General features: G+C 44.5%; 1 protein-coding gene across 2 annotated transcripts in view; it reads right to left on the bottom strand.

Annotated features, from left to right (window-relative positions):
* LOC133508988 (protein phosphatase 3 catalytic subunit alpha-like) overlaps nt 1-15,906 on the bottom strand; it is a 40,227-nt gene extending 24,321 nt beyond the window's left edge. Inside the window, exons 1-2 of one of the 2 annotated variants that reach the window (XM_061835601.1) lie at nt 14,645-15,906; nt 1,741-1,941 (exon numbers count right to left, since the gene is read on the bottom strand). In XM_061835601.1, the coding sequence (XP_061691585.1) occupies nt 1,741-1,941; nt 14,645-14,669 (226 nt within the window). In that variant the 5' untranslated portion in view covers nt 14,670-15,906. The remainder of the gene's footprint in view (nt 1-1,740; nt 1,942-14,644) is intronic. The other variant, XM_061835600.1, reaches the window with a different exon arrangement.
* Between the last annotated feature and the right edge of the window lie 557 nt (nt 15,907-16,463).

The raw sequence follows: 16,463 nt of genomic DNA, 5'->3' as shown, positions 1-16,463 counted from the left end.
CTTCATACCATTTCCCTGTCAAGGAAATACTGCACAGGCAGATATTATGAGACGTATAGCAAACTGATTGTGTCTCTCAGCGAAGTGCGACAGAGCAATGTTTCATATTGGAAAGGTAGCAGATTAAAGGACTCGGTGAATGCAATCTGTTTGGTGTTTTTTTTCCTACCCTTTGTGTGGCTGCATATGTCTAAGTTATGTGTCTTCCTTAGTTGGCTGTGGCCTCACTGAGTAACGTGGGTGGTAATCGTAATAGTACACTGAAAATATAGCTTAAGAACATCAACCCATAAACTCACAGTAGTACAAAAGGTAAAATTTTTTGAAAGGATAAAAAAGAAGAAATACTGTTATAAAAATATGTTTTACCTGATAGTGTTGGGTTGTAGTATTAAATATGATCCAGTATGTTTTTCTTTAAATTATCAATATATTGTAAGTATTTATGAAACACACACATATATATTATTTTTTACTTTTCACTAGTTACATCAGGAGACAGAGCAGCAAGTCCCTCGCATACTTTTATTTTTTTTTAGTATATTTTTATTTTTTTAATTTTTTTATTATGTATGTATATAAGTATGTACTGTTTTTTATATATATTAAAAAGACAAATGACATAATCTGAGATTTAGCGACTCACTGTACGTATGCTCCACCCCAAAAAAATCTAGCTATCAACGTAGTCGCTCTGCTGTAGACTATTAATATATATTTTACCCGAGCTCTTTTGGTGGCTAGTGATACAGTATCTTATTTGTTCAAACATACAGAAAAAAATTTCTATACATTTACCCTGTAGTTGTTGAGCTAGTTCTACGGTGTAATTCTGACAATAGATCTCGGTTTTCGAACATCCCCGTTTTCGAACAAATCGGTTTTCAAACGAAAATATTGTGATGTTTTTTTTTTTTTTTTTTGCTACTGTTTTCGATTGAAAATCGGTACTCGAACGCCTTCAACAAAACCCGGAAATAACATATTGTGCGCGGCCAGACCAGCTGACCCATGACACACTTTGTTATGAATTCCCACACCGCCGAAAAAACCCAGAAATAACATAATTCGCACGGCGCAAGCAGTTGACCCACCAACGACGCATTTTGTTATTGTCTATTCGAACGCCCCCCGAAAAAAAAAAACGGAAATGACAGAATCCGCACGGCGCAATCAGCGCACTTTTGTTATTCTGGATAACGCAGCCTCTGTACACAGATGTGTCCCGGTAGTGACTGTTGTTTTTCTTCTCATCTCATTCTTCTCATCTCATATTTACCCCCAATCATAGCTCCAAAGAAGGCAAGTGGGGGTAGTAAAGCTGCTGATGCTGAAAAACCGAAAGCTCTGCGTAAAACTGTCGACTTCAAGAAAGAATGGATAGCCGAATACGAATCTGGTGTGTGTTTCTGAGTCGCTACAGATATGGCAATGCACTCCCAGCCTAGCGTACTCAACTACTAAAGCATACATTTTAAGCAAAAGATAAATATATTTCTTAAATTATTTTATTATATAAAGTATTTAAAATATACATGTATTTCTACTATGCTGTTTATTATCAGGAAAAGCTTAAAAAATGCTTTAAAAGCCAACTTTTTTAGGAGTGGAACGCATTATTTCTTTTTCCATTCATTGTAATGGGAAACATCAATTCGGTTTTCGAACAATTCAATTTTCAAACTGTTTTCTGGAACGGATTGTGGTCGAGAACCGAGGCATCACTGTATATCCAAATACCTGTTACTGGTGCCTCAATGTCCAACATGGTGCGCTCCTGGCGCAGGATGGCGGCGCCCTCATCGATGATGCGTAGGGCCACTGCCTCCTCCAGTCGGCCCTCCTTGGTGAGGTGAGCTTTGAGTAGGTCCACCCTCGGTCGGCCCTCGGCATCGAACACCTCCTTCATGGTCAGCCGATGGGCCAGAGGGAAGGGGACCGCTGCGGAGACGGATAATTTGAATAGATGCGTGGATGAAATTAAAGGGATTCAACACATTGAAAATAGGAGCGAGCTTGCGCAGCGAAGAGCAGGAGCAGAACATGATTAATTGATGTTTCCTTCAAAAAAACCTGCCTTCAAACATTATAAGGCCCCTGTGATCTCCATTATGGAGCTGCGCGCTTTGACTCTGCGTGAGTTATGGAGGCTAAGGCATACTGTAATGAAGCAGGGGCTGCCACAGTTATCAGGGTTGCCTGCCTCTGTTCTGCAGTAATGTCTTTCTTACATAATGAAGGCCCTCAGGCCGCTGCCGGAGCACGGGGAGGGTTGACTGACGACGGGGGTGATACAGTGCGAGTGCACAGCTGCACGTGAGGAGTCACATACACAAAAACAAGGCCCGCTGAAAACACAGCAAACATACACAAGCCATGGCAAGAAGCGAAAAGGCAGAGGCGTACATCATGGATGGAACAACATGCCTGACTTCTTATGGGTGACTGCGACACATGAACACATGAGATCGTAGGTAATAAAGGGTATTGTTACTCAGAATCCACTGAGCCTGTTCGAGCCCCATCAGTGCTAACACAGATAATGGCCTAGATCACACGCTAAAAGTAGGCCTGGCTCACTCTCGCTATACACACACACACACACACACATGCGCACACGCATTCACACTGCCACTCTGTCCCTGTTTTGCACTCCTCTTGCCCCGTCTGTGCTTCTTGATTGCCTTGCCTCTCTCTCTCAATTTGATGCTCTGAAAAAACAACACGTCTCCTCCACAAGTGTTCACACTGATCGGCTCTAATGTTACATGAAGTTTAGCACGTCTGCTCCACAGTTCCGAGGAACGGGTTGAAATCCTGCCCCATCCGTGCCTCTTTGCATGTTCATTCCGTGTCTGCGTGGGTTTTCTGGGGATATTCCAGTTTCCTCCCACATTCCAGAAAGGTTAACTGAAAACTCCGATTTGCCCGTAGGTGTGAATGTGAGTGTGCATGGTTGTTTGTATGTGTTTATACGATCCTGCTCAGAGCCAGCTGGGCTACGCTCCAGCACACCCGTGACTCCAGAGAGGATAAGCGGAACGGAAAATGGATGGATGGAAGTCGCGTGAAAAAGTTGGGGCGTTTGTACAAAGCTTGCTCGTGGCAATAAATGGTTCATATATCACCATATGTTTTACGATTAATGCAACCTTCCCAGTGTACATTACTTACAATGCATTACTCACATTGGTTTGGCAGGAGCCTGAAAAAACAACTCTTCTATTATCAGATAATATTAGGTTTTATTCAAGAGGAGACAGGATAGCAAGAAAAAGGGTTGCAGCCACAAAGTTGAGACTATAGAGTAGTATAATTATAATAATCGAGTCAGAGTAAAAAGTATGTCTCATTAAAACTACTCTCAGTTGTGGTCAATTTAGCTCATCCCTACATACATACTTCTGATTGTATGGTCTATATGTTTTGGGGTTTTTCATGGAAATATTTACTGAACTGTGACATTTAGTATAGCTTAGTGATAGACTACAGCACATTCCAACTTACATAAAAATGCGCCGCCGTAGGAACAGAACTCATCATAAACCAAGGGCCTTTTATGCGGTTTTGACAGTGGAAATAATGAGTTGACGGGTACGTACTGTGCAACAGAAAAGCGATATTAGCTAGCGCACGAGGCGTCAGTACTACTTCGTTGCACCTCCTGTCTCAAGAAGTAGGCCATTACATCACCTTAAGAATGAATACAACACATCAACACACCGGAGCACTGTGACACATCCCAGCAGCTGCCAAACTGGAGAGTCTGCTTTCCATCGCTTCACACCGAGTCCTAAACCATCTTTGGCTTTTCAGGTAGGGACTGATTAATATTTGAAAAAGTTTGTGCACACCAGGCTGTCAGAGAACACAGAAGCGTAAAAAGGTACTCATGCGTGTGACTGAAAAACGAGAACAGGCTGTGGTCAGTGCGTGACTCAACTTCGTAGTCCAGTGAGGTAGTGTTCTGTGCTTGTCTGCACCATGCTGTACTGTCCTAGTACAACGGGGGAACACAAGCTAGTACAGACAGTATACGTGAACTCAAGAGCATGTTCCTGGTTTGAGGCAGAACTGAGGCTTGTGTGTGTTTTATTGCGCATGTGCACGTGCACGCGTGTTAGTCGTAAATGTAGAGCCTGGTGTGAAAAATAGGGCAGGTATGAGAGTATCAGGAGCAGCAGAGACAGACACTCAGGGAGAGGAACTATACTTGCGAAAATGTACTTGGCAAAGATAGAACTTAGCACCATTTCAGATCTGACGTGCATGTCCTTTTCACCCGACTGCTGACCTTTTCATTGTCACGAAAAGCAGGCTCCTTTTTGTTTTACTTCAGAAAGACATCTCGCCGCTTATAACAACCACAATTAAGTGTGTGTGTGTTTATAATTCGATATGTTTAAGTAACGTGACTTTGTCAGCTGCAGTGGCGGCCGTACTAAAATGTACACGTTTGGGGAGACGTTTTACAAGCACAAACAACAATACATCAGAGGTTAGCCATTTGTCTTTTGACTTTACTGGACTTGCGCATGCCAACCCAGTCGACACGGAAGATAGAACAGTGATACACTGACATTTTCAATAGAGCAAAACAAACAGTTGGCCTTTCAGCACAATATAACTGCAGTTCATATTTTAAACTATACTGCACTTAAGCACACTGGTATATTCTATTGAGACCTTATGTGCCCTGTACAACAAACATGTACATTATACATCCCAGCAGCTGAGGGATAATGGCTATTACAGATTTAAAATCAACAACAATGTTTCACTTTGTGGCGGCACAGTCAAGCAACTGGTCTAGGGCGTTGGTCGCACAGTTCTGAGGACCAGAGTTCAAATCCAGGCCCCGGCTGTGTGGAGTTTGCATGTTCTACCCGTAGCTACGTGGCTTTTCTCCGAGCACTCAAGCTTCCTCCTGCATCCCAAAAACATGCATTAATTGGAGACTTTAAAATTACCCCGAGGTGTGATTGTGAGTGCATCTGTTGTCTGTCTCCATGTGCCCTGCGATTGGCTGGCAACCAGTTCAGGATGTACCCTGCCTTCTGGCCCATGATAGCCGCCATAGGCTCCGGCACTCCCGTGACCCTTGTGAGGAGGATCAGTTCAGAAAATGGATGGATGTTTCAGCTTATGATGTTAAAAACAATGATACATACAACACTGTGTATAATATCAGTGACAAGCCAACCTAATCATCGGTGTGCAGGGTTTAAATAACTCCACTCATGTCCTGACAGGCACATTTTAAACAGAACCCATGCTGACCAAAGTTCTGAACATAGCAGACCAAGTAGATAAAATACAAATATTGGGTACACAGAATAATTTAAAACACACACACACACAAGGGCAAAGGGAAAAGTACTCATCTGTGGGATTCAGATAAGTAAATGCAATGGGTAGATAGGATAAGGAGCTTGCAGAGATGGTGGAGTAGTTTGTAGTCTTTTAACAAAGAATAGAAGGTTGAAAATCGTTTTGAATGCTGCACTGATTCGTAATCATTAGGATCTCTATTTTCCAAAGGGGATTGAGGTCTATAATGTCATGCATGGAATGGCATGAAGTGCCATTTTGTCTGAGGTGCCCTTGAGGCAGGCAGCCCATCTATACTTTATTCAGACTTAAACTCAATATTTCATGCTTGACACGAGCCCTGATACAGGTGCTTGCTTGTCTTCAGGGTGCTGCAACAGATGGCGTTGGGGAAACAGAAACTCTATGAAAGACTGGCGGTGCTGCATTTAGAATACATGACAAGCATTATGGCAGAAAGATTTTTGGAGAAAGCGGCAGCACGGTGAGCTACTGGTTAGCATGCGTACTTCAAAGTTTTATTTTCAAATTGCTGTATTCCTTTATTCTCCCCATGCTTGTGTGGGTTTTCTCCGGGAGTCCGGCTTCTTCCCACATTCCAAAAACATGCCTGTTAGGTAAAATTAGGACTATAGTTGTGAATGAGAGTGTGTTGAGTATGTCCTTTTTTATATATATATATAACTTACTTTGTTGTAGAAACAAATATAACTTCCCATTGAAATAGAGGCAATCATTTCTCACGATTACACAAAGGCATACACGACCACTTTCTGCAACTTTTTTTTTTCCTGTTCGTGTCCTTTGACCCAGTCTCCACAGCCGAACTCCCAAGTGTGGAATGGAATCTATTAAGTGAAAAAGCTGCCAGCTCAGCCAAAAATCTAACAGCACAGAACAGCGAGGACGACGAGCCCATGACACGGCTTTTAGCCAAAGCCCCTCAATCTCTTTGGGCTGGTCAAATACCCTAACTGGAGCAGAATTTGATCAAAATCTACCCTCCCATTATTTATAATGGATCAAATCAATCAGGAATATTTCATTAGTTTTAGCATCACGGGACTCCATTCGCAAGCGCCGGGGCTGCTGCAGCAGGAAACGAAGGCAATGGAGAACAGCCGGATTGAAGGCATTATTTAAAATCTGTCCTTTTTTTTTGTTCATCCATCTATCCATTTTTCTTTGCCGCTTATCCTCACAAGGGTTGCGGGGAGTGCTGGAGCCTGTCCCAGCTGTCAACGGGCAGGAGGTACACCCTGAACTGGTTGCCAGCTAATCGCAGGGCACATCGAAACAGTCACACTCATAATCCCACCTAGGGGCAATTTGGAGTGTCCAATTCATGTTGCATGTTTTTGGGAATGTGGGAGGAAACCGGAGTGCCCGGAGGAAACCCACGCAGGCACGGGGAGAACATGCAAACTCCACACAGGGGGGTCCGGGATTGAACCCGGGACCTCAGAACTGTGAGGCCAACGCTTTACCAGGTGATCCACTGTTCCGCCTTTTTTCCGTTCAGTAAATAGAAAATACATATAAAAAGCGAGCAGATATTTGAAATGTACACTTTTGAAATTTGTGAGGCTTAGAACACAGTCAACGTAAGATGTCATGGCATGTCAAACTACAGAGACACTTAACGCTCTATGTACAATAGACAAGTGAGGATCCCTCATTGTTGTATATACTGTTCATCCATGCACGCACATCGAGCAGAATGAAAAGTGTGCGTGTCAGTATGCAATACATTAGAGGCAGGTTGCCTCCATCTTACATGATGTCTCTCACACACACACACACCTTCCCAAATCCTTCATTCTGCTGCTCTGCATGAATAAATGAAGAAGGATGAAGCGGGGGATGAAAGAATGAGTCCAAGCCATTAAAAAAGGAGAAGAGCAAAAAAAAAATGGGGGGCTTGAGAATTGGGAAAGGAACTCCACGACTCTCAATAAATTGTGTGTGTGTGTGTGCGTCCACGTGCATGTGTGTGTGTTGGCCATCTTTGACCCAAATCAGCTGATGGGACCGTGGCTATATGAAGGTGGTGATGAGGAACAAGCAAAGATGTGTTTGAAGTCATTCAATTAATGTACACTACACACATGAAAAGCCATCTGCGCCTACAAACACACACACAAACAACAGCTCATCCCCTAACAGCCTGCCCTCATTAGACAACACCCCCCCCCCCTCTCTGTTTCTCTCCCCGTCTCTCTCTGGAGTGCCTTGTCTATAAATAGACAGTGCCCGGCCACCCTCCCCACAGGGCACACACAGACCTGTCAAGGTGTGACCCCTGGTTGACGAGACAACACACAAATTTGACGCACTTATCCTAAAATGCAGCCCACCCGAAGGCCTGGGGGGAACTATGAGGGAATGGGACAGCAGGCTGCAGAAAAAAAAAAAAAAAAAAAAAAAAGGGAAAGATTGCCCAGGATGCCCCAAGCCATCCCAGAAGTGGTAAATTTGTCCAGCCATGAATACATGCATGTATGTGTGCAACTGTGCATATTGCATATGGCCGAGTTTTGATGAGCTGATATGTTGGTACACACACAGTAGCATTAATTAAATAAACAATTCTTCATAGTATGTTATTTCTGTGTCATGTCAAAAGAAAGTACCTTTGATTGCATTAATACTATGCAGTTTATCTTATTTTAGTATTTCTATTGAGCCTACAGTAAAGTACATACATTTATTGTAAAAAAAAAAAACTCAGGTGTATATATATATATATATATATATATATACACACACACATATATACGTACTTGGTTAAAGTGTCACTCAGTAAGCCTAAACCCAAAAGGAACTTCTTGTACATATTCTATGTATTCCATTATACTTTGATGCAGAACTGTAAAATGGGAAAAAGAAAAAAAGTTGGGAAAAATAATTTTAACAGGCTGTGGGAAGTTGGCTACTGACTCGTGCAACTTAATCAAATTGAGTAAATTTGAATGGATACGTCCTCAGTCCAAGCACCAACCCTCTACAAACATTTTTGTCCTGTTTTAATAATCGTTATTACTGCATCCGTCTTGGCATATTCTCTTTTTTTTATAGTCAAAATGACTGTGGAAGGGGTCATTAAAACACAAAGCCATTGGTGAATTTTTTTACTGAAATAATATTTTGTTTTATTTTGAATTTTTGAGGGCGGCACAGTGGATCACCTGGTAAAGCATTGGCGTCATAGTTCTGAAGTCCCGCGTTCGATCGCGGATCCGCCTGTGTGGAGTTTACATATCCTCCCCGTGCCTGACTGGGTTTTCTCCGGGCACTCCGGTTTCCTCCCACATCCCAAAAACATGCAACATTAATTGGACACTCTAAATTGCCCCTAGGTCCGATTGTGAGTACGGCTGTTTGTGCCCTGCGATTGGTTGGCAACCAGTTCAGGGTGTACCCTGCCTCCTGCCCGTTGACAGCTGGGATAGGCTCCGGCACTCCCCGTGACCCTTGTGAGGATAAGCGGCTATGAAAATGGATGGATGGATGAGTTTTTGAGCTGGAAGAGGGCAAAAGTCATGAGAGTGTTCTGTGTTTGAACCACAACAAAACCAAAAGATCATGGACGCCGGTATACTGTGCTCCGTATGTTTTGCATGCAACGCCGTACAATTACAGGACGGAAACACGGGGTCACTTATCAAAAGTAAAATAATTTTGGGGGGTTTGTTTTTTTTCAAAATGTTCTGTATTTAAAACAAACACTTGGGCGTTCACAAAAAAGCAAACAATGAATTTAAAACGCCGCAACTAGTGCCACATGGGCTTCTTCTATTGAGATGTGAAAGATTTACTGGGCACATACAGTTCAGTTGTACCCCAATTGTTCATTTTCAAACATTTAGAGACAAATCTTGTTGAAATTGTATGCGCAAACTCATGTTAAATAAGAGTCAACGTGCCCCTGACACCACTTAAGTGCTTGATTCCCTTTGAATAATGTTCAGTTGTTCAAGGAGACCTTTTCTGATATTTTGCTTTTTTCTTTCGAGCCCCTGTGGGTGCGAACACTGATTGCTATTTTGAAGCGGTCATAACTTCCTACACCTTGTCTAAGGTCCCAATCCCGTATGAAAAATTGATTTCACATCAGATATGAACTGAAATGTTTTTTTTTTCGTTTGTTTGTTTTTTTTTTTTTTTTTGCTCATTCGCAATTTGTCAAGCGTAAAACAAAGATCGTCATTGTGCCACTTGGGTTTGCTGAGCCAGTTCCTCGGGTCAGTCAGCCAGTCGTCACATCACCCTCGTTGCGACTCCTGCACGGTCAAACGAAACGTGGCCGTGACTCACGCCGCCGACCACAGTTGTGCTTACAAACCAAAACGTCCAGTGCAACAAAAGTCTCTTAGAGGGCATTAGAGTGAAACACGGCTTTGCCATAGACGATGAATGCCCCACGCTCATGAAGAAATAAAACATTCCCATTTGGTTTCTCTGCCTACCCTTTTTATCTCTTTTCTACGCGTTGCATCGACCGAGCCCGATGTGACTACACTTATTTTAATGTGATGCCATAAAGAAGGCTGTTTGTTCTGGCTATTCTGTTTACACTGATAAGAACTGGATACAATACAGATGGTCCCCCTCATTTACCGAGCTACAGCCATAAAATGACCTGAGTGATGCGATTATTTGATAAATCTTGCTCAGCTTTAGTTTCAACAAGCAATGACAAGAGTTTATGATAGCATCATCAATCTTTGCCGCCGGGAGTCAGATCCTTTTGCAACTAGTAACAATATTGGAGAATGATGGGTTCATTTTTACACAAACAACATGATTCATGCTCGCTGATTGTTTTTCACTGCTTGCTTCCAACCACCATCCATGAACAGTGTTGGCTAATATTGTTCTCAAACATGTTTGCGTGTCACGTTCCTGATTTTGTTGTTTAACCCCGCATATGATTTACAGGAGCAGTTGCAGAGTCACATTTTAGTGTTATTCTGCGACAATAAATACAAACGTAGTAGTGTCACGTTGTCTCATTTGATTTTAATAGTGCCATAATAACTCACTGCGCAAATGCGAAACACCTGCCATTTTGTCAATAGCCAAACACTAAATAAGAACGCTTTCCGATTGAGGTTCTGGAGAAAAAAGCAATGGTGTCATTAAATCTTACGATTAACTATGTAAAATCAAACATTCCCATTTGTGAACTATCCGTCCATTTTCTAGCATGCTAGTCCTCATTAGGGTTATGGGTGAGCTTGAGCCCACCATTGCATCATTTCCAAATTAAGTGCAGGAAACCATGGAGAGATCACCAACCAATCTCTGGGCGACCAATTCCGCTCACATTTACACCTATAGACAATTTAAAGTCTTCAAATAGCATAATATGCATGTTTTGGGAAAGGAGCAGGAAGCAAGAGTGCTAGAACAGCGTGCAAACTCAACACAGAAAGGAAAGAGCCGAGGTTTGAACCCAGAACCTCAGAAATGCGAGGCAGAGGCGATGTATAAAGTATTCATTGACATTTGCCACTGTAATGGTATTTTTCAGCCCTCACATTCAATATCTGAGGGAAGTGTAATTTTTCTATGTAATTCAGAAAGGTGTCGAAAGCTCAATGCCGTTGCTGTGTCTTGCTCCAGCGAGACGAGGAGTCTTGTCTTGGCCTTTTCACACGGTCGCCTCTCCCTTGCTCTCTTTCGCTCTCTCGCCTCGCCCCCACAATTTTTGTCCGTTCCTGCGGGTATGCTTTGTCCTTTGGCTCCATCTCTGCGCACTCCTTTCTGACAAACGGCACGAAAAATCCACAACGTGGGGAACTACCGAGCCCAGTCTCACCGACGGAGTGCCGCCTGTGTGACGGATGCCGCCGTCCCCCTTCGACCCAAATACATGAAATCGCTCTGACCAGGTGTGATGAATTGATTTGTGGTGCGACTCTTGTTTGTGAGTGGTTGTGCTTTTGTGTGCATGTGCTCTCGTGGCTAATGCATGAGGGTATACGCCGCACAATTGCTCTGTTATGGGGGCAGCTGAGCTCTGGCGGCCCAGATGTTTGCAACACGGAGGGAGAGTAATGATGGTATACACGGGAAGGCGAGTCAACTCAGGAGACGGGAAACAAACAATCATCCATCCGTTTGTCCATTTTCTATACGACGCTGGAAGCTGCAGTCCATCACAGCTGACTCCCGTTCACCTCGGGGTGCCCCCTGGACTGATTACCAGTCACTCACACACCTGACAGGCATCTTTGAACACTGTTGTTTTGACTTTGATGAACATGTACATGAACACCCTGCAATATTGTAAGTTCTCCCACTTACAAATCATGGAGGGGTGTGAAATAATAATATACTAAGACGTCATGGTGTAACTTCATACATGGCACGGAAGGTTTCCCTACTTAAACCAGCACATGTCAAGGACCATCTTAAGTATGCCAATGACCATTTGGATGATACAAAGGAGTCATGGGAGAAGGTTTTGTTGTCAGATGAGACCAAAATTGAACTTTTTGGTCATAATTCCACTAACCGTGCTTGGAGGAAGACAAGTGATGAGTTCCATCCCAAGAACACCACCCAACTGTGAAGCATGCTTTGGGGGTGTTTTTCTGCACATGGGACAGGGCGACTCCACTGTATTAAGATTACCGCAGCCATGTATTGTGAGATTTTGGGGAACAACCTTTCCCTCAGTCACAGCATTGATGATGGGTCGTGGCTGGGTCTTTCAACATGACAATGACGCGAAGCACACAGCCAGGAAAACCAAGCAGTGGCACCGTAAGAAGCATGTCAAGGTTCTGGCGTGGCCTAGCGAGTCTCCAGACCTTAACGCAATATAAAATCTTTGGAGGGAGCTGAAACTCTGTGTTTCTCAGTGACAGCCCAGAAACCTGTCTGATCTATAGAGGATCTGTGTTGAGGAGTGGGCCAAAATCCCTCATGCAGTGTGTGCAAACCTGGTGAACAGTTACAGGAAACGTTTGACCTCTGTAATTGCAAACAAAGGCTACTGTACCAAATATTAACATTGGTTTTCTCAGGTGATCAAATACTTCTTTGCAGCTATATCACACAAATAAAGAATTTTAAAAAATCATACATTGTGATTTATGGGTTTTTCTTTTTAGATGATCTCTCTCACAGTGGAAATGCACCTACGATGAAAATTTTCGACCCATCCATGATTTCTAAGTGGGAGAACTTGCAATATAGCAGGGTGTTCAAATACTTATTTTCTTCACTGTGCATGCCCGAATTGATCATTTCCAGTACGTGCTGTTTAAACAGTCTTTGTGATGAAACAATAATGCTCTCATAAACCAAAATGGGGCTCCATTTTCACCTGTTCCAACAATAATTCTGATTTGTTTGTCGGTGAAAACTGGGCTATGTAAATGGCCTCTAAAAATCTTAAATTAAAAATATACACTGGAGTAAGCCACCATACAAGGGTCGATACAACCTGGACTGGTCGGATAACCAAGCCGATGAACAATTCTCACACCCGTATTGACACTTTTGGACAATTCAGCCTCACATGTGTGTTTTTAGAACGTGGGAGAAAGCCATAGTACTCTGAGAAAAACCCTCAAGCCAGGGGAGCATGCAAACTACTCACCGGAAGGCCAGAGCCGAGATTCAATCTCTGACTTTCATAACTGTGAGGCAGACTTGCTAACCAGTCATCCAGCGCGCCGAAAATTAAACCCAGAACCCAAGGGCATAGCCAGCATTTCACAAGGAGGACAAATTGTAATATTTGTATCAAAGCCAGCTTTTAGAAGCAAATCATCCTCCCATATTAAGCTCCCCTATCCAACCCCCTGCTCCGTAGTGGCCAAAGAACTACCGCAACTGTAAAAACAGTCTCCTCATCCTTTTATATGATGTATGTTTTTGTGAGCCAGACAAAGATAAATCAATTTCAAAACGTCGTCCTCCATTAATGTGACCCATAAACTGTACAATTTACCAGGAGGAAAAAAAACACTTTGACAAGAGAAGTAAAAATAAAGAACTGAGATACAATGATGTGATTGCACAAGTGTGAACACCCTCTTATAAACGTGGATATGGCCGTGTTCACAATTCACCAATGACATTCAAACACACGGGAATCAGCACACACCGGTCACTATTTCAAGTCCTTCTGATTCATCCCAAAAAGACTCGCATCTAACAGCCAGATTCATAAAGCGACATCTCCCCGCCCCAACGACGCAGCTGCCAGAACCTCTCTTTCTGTGAGGGATCCACTGATCCACGGGGCTGGGGGGTTATTCATTATAATCAGATATTTCATGGAGCAGATATACCAGAACCGCCTATGCACAAGTGGAAGCGTGTTGTGTACTTGTGGGAAGACACACGTACACACAACAATCCAAAGGTCTACGTGCATAAACTGCAAGCCCCCTGCCCTCCTCCTTGTGAGCACGACGCACGCGAGGAATACCAGGGCATGCCCGAGCGACGCGTCCAATTATCAGCTCCGCTTCTTCCGGCAGGGAAAGATTGTGACTTTATTACGACTGGGTCGACCGAGCATCGTCGCATGTGCGACTGAGAGGCTGGGTGCGTGTGTGTGTGTGTGAAACACGTCAGCTGTATAGTGGGGGCTACATATAGTGGATCCGTGCAAAGCCCCCTATAGCCAGCCACGCGTAAAGAACCAACACACCCTCCCCTCTCATCAACACATTAAATATTCCATAATCCAGTGATGCAATCACACCATTAACGCGGCACGAATCGCCGTCGCCGGCTGACGGGCTCTCTCGTCTGCAGCCAGCACATCCTCTCACTCCATTTTGTCCCTCATTTGACCGTCAGGGAAACATGAGGGGAAGCCACGGAGGAGGCTGGAGGAACAGACAGGAACGCAACCGTTCTCGCAGGCCTCGAGGGGAGGTGGGAGGGGGGGGGGGAGACCGTGGGGTGATTTAAAGGGCTCGGTGGGGGATGCCGAGCTCATAGAAAGCTCAAAAAAAAAAAAAAAAAAACACACCAAATGATGCTGCTCACTTTGGGCTTGGAAAAGTTTTCACCGTAGCAGAGCATTTCAAAGAAATCGATTAACTGACTGTCTAAAAAAAACTAGACCACCAATGTAGGCCAGGGTTTGGAATAAGCAGACACGCGCACACGTATGCACATGACGTGCACCACGGAAATCTAAGCATATGATAGGCATAAATGTCGAAAAAGACCCCCCCCCCTCATCTTCCCCAATCAGCATCCTTTCCTCTCGCTCTTCTCCTCGCCGCAACATCATCACCGTGACCACATTCACGCCGCTCGCGTAGACAGCCTTTACCTTTATGTCTGCCTTTCGCTGTCATCGTCACACTGCTCGGCGTTTCATTGGAACAAGACTCTCATCTCTCCCACACTCGCCGGCTTGTACCTCCCTCTATGACTCCGTGGGGGACTCTGGAGGGTATTATTCAGTAGCAGCCGACCACCGCTAGGAGTAGTGCGCGTACACGGAGCCCGTGCATGGCAATACCACCCACCCCTCCACCTCCTCCTCCTCCGGAAAATGGGGTATTGCCTCGGCGAGGAGTGAATTCTAATAGACTAACTAGGGGAAGACCCTGATCGTGTCGTATGGCGTCGGATACCCCCCCCCCTCCCCACTTCTCATCGCCCGCCCTCCCAGAAAAAGCTTGAGAGGCAGGCACATGCACGGTGACGATTGACAAGCGGGGATGAACACCAGACAGAAGAAAGAGACGGCGGGGGGAGGGAGGGACGATCGCGGCAGAATCAGCGTGCACACAATCTCGCCGTCACTGGCCGAGCACCGTTCGCCCCTCGCCGTGCCTACACGTGATCAGCCGGTCCGCGGGACTTGCGTTGCAGCCGGACGACATCGCGGGGGTTCGGATGCGAGAGGAAGTGCGTGTGCAGGAGGGGGGTGAGGGTGGGGGGGGGCGGTCTCTGGTCTTCTGTCAAACTCTGTGGTGACTGCAGGTGTCGACGATACGCGCGGTCGCAGGCGGCTGCAGTGGCATCACTCGGCGGAGTCTCCTTCCTCGCGCGGTCGTGGAAAACCAGTTGCTGCCGCTGCTGCTGAGGTTTGGGGGCTGGCGCGGCAGTTAGGTCGCGGCTGTTGCTTCGGCATGCTTGAATCCCGGATTAGTTTGGGTGAAGATTGCTGTTATTTGTGAAGGCGGGGGAGGTTAAGGGTGGAGACTGCAGGTTATTCTCGCCAGCAAGAAGAAACACGGGCTCGACCTCTCCACGATGCGCAGCTGGACAGGAACACTCCGGAATGGCGAGAAATGGAACTCCCACGCATATTCACCCTCACGCACCCGGACGATTACTGCCATCAAGTGGAGGTTCACACTTCCACCGGGTTTTCCCTCGCACACGGGCGACCGCGCAGCTGTTTTGTGACGCGCTCTTCAGGTTTGCCTGATGCCTTCCGATAGAATGCACAGCCACAGCCATACAAATAATTCACACGGTGCAAATGTATAAGTACAAAAGTATTTTTTGAAAAATAATAATGAACAATCCCCATTGCCTGCCCAATCCTTGAGCAGAATACGATTTGGGCCCCTCCTTCCAAAACTGTGACGTCACCTCAGATGGACTACAATTGACAAGTGTTACGCAAACATTTTTGGATGTTTGTGTCATCTCTCATATCTTCAAAACCGGGATGTTTTCGATGTGTCAATGAAATCCTCACACTCTCTAGGGCCATCTAGTGGCCAGGGTGCCCCAAGCAGCCGCTTAGTTTACGTAGGTGTGAAGTGGTCTCTGAAAATAAGCGTTTCATAATTTGGCATGTTGGAAAAAAAACTTCACTGCACACAATATATTTCCCTGATTAATTTAGGGCTATTTTATGGCACATTTTATTTTTTACCAAGAGACCTAAGTTGGCTCCACTTTAATGCTATTGAAATATGTTCCCACAGCTTTGCTATGTTTTTGTTTTTTTTTAATGCTGGCACAAAATACAACTTTTTTTTAGCTAAAAATCATTCTTGGAGCGAAAAACTTCAAACATCCATCAATTTCTAAATCCCGTCACTGAATGGGAACTGAACAGGAAATGTACCACCACGTCATCAATGACCCAACATTATACAATTCTTTTAAACTAGACAATGGATAGG

The sequence above is a fragment of the Syngnathoides biaculeatus genome, chromosome 11 (genome assembly GCF_019802595.1).
Source record: "Syngnathoides biaculeatus isolate LvHL_M chromosome 11, ASM1980259v1, whole genome shotgun sequence".
Classification (NCBI taxonomy): domain Eukaryota; kingdom Metazoa; phylum Chordata; class Actinopteri; order Syngnathiformes; family Syngnathidae; genus Syngnathoides; species Syngnathoides biaculeatus.
Note: the sequence above shows the minus strand (reverse complement) of the source record. Positions and strands in the feature narration are given on the sequence as shown.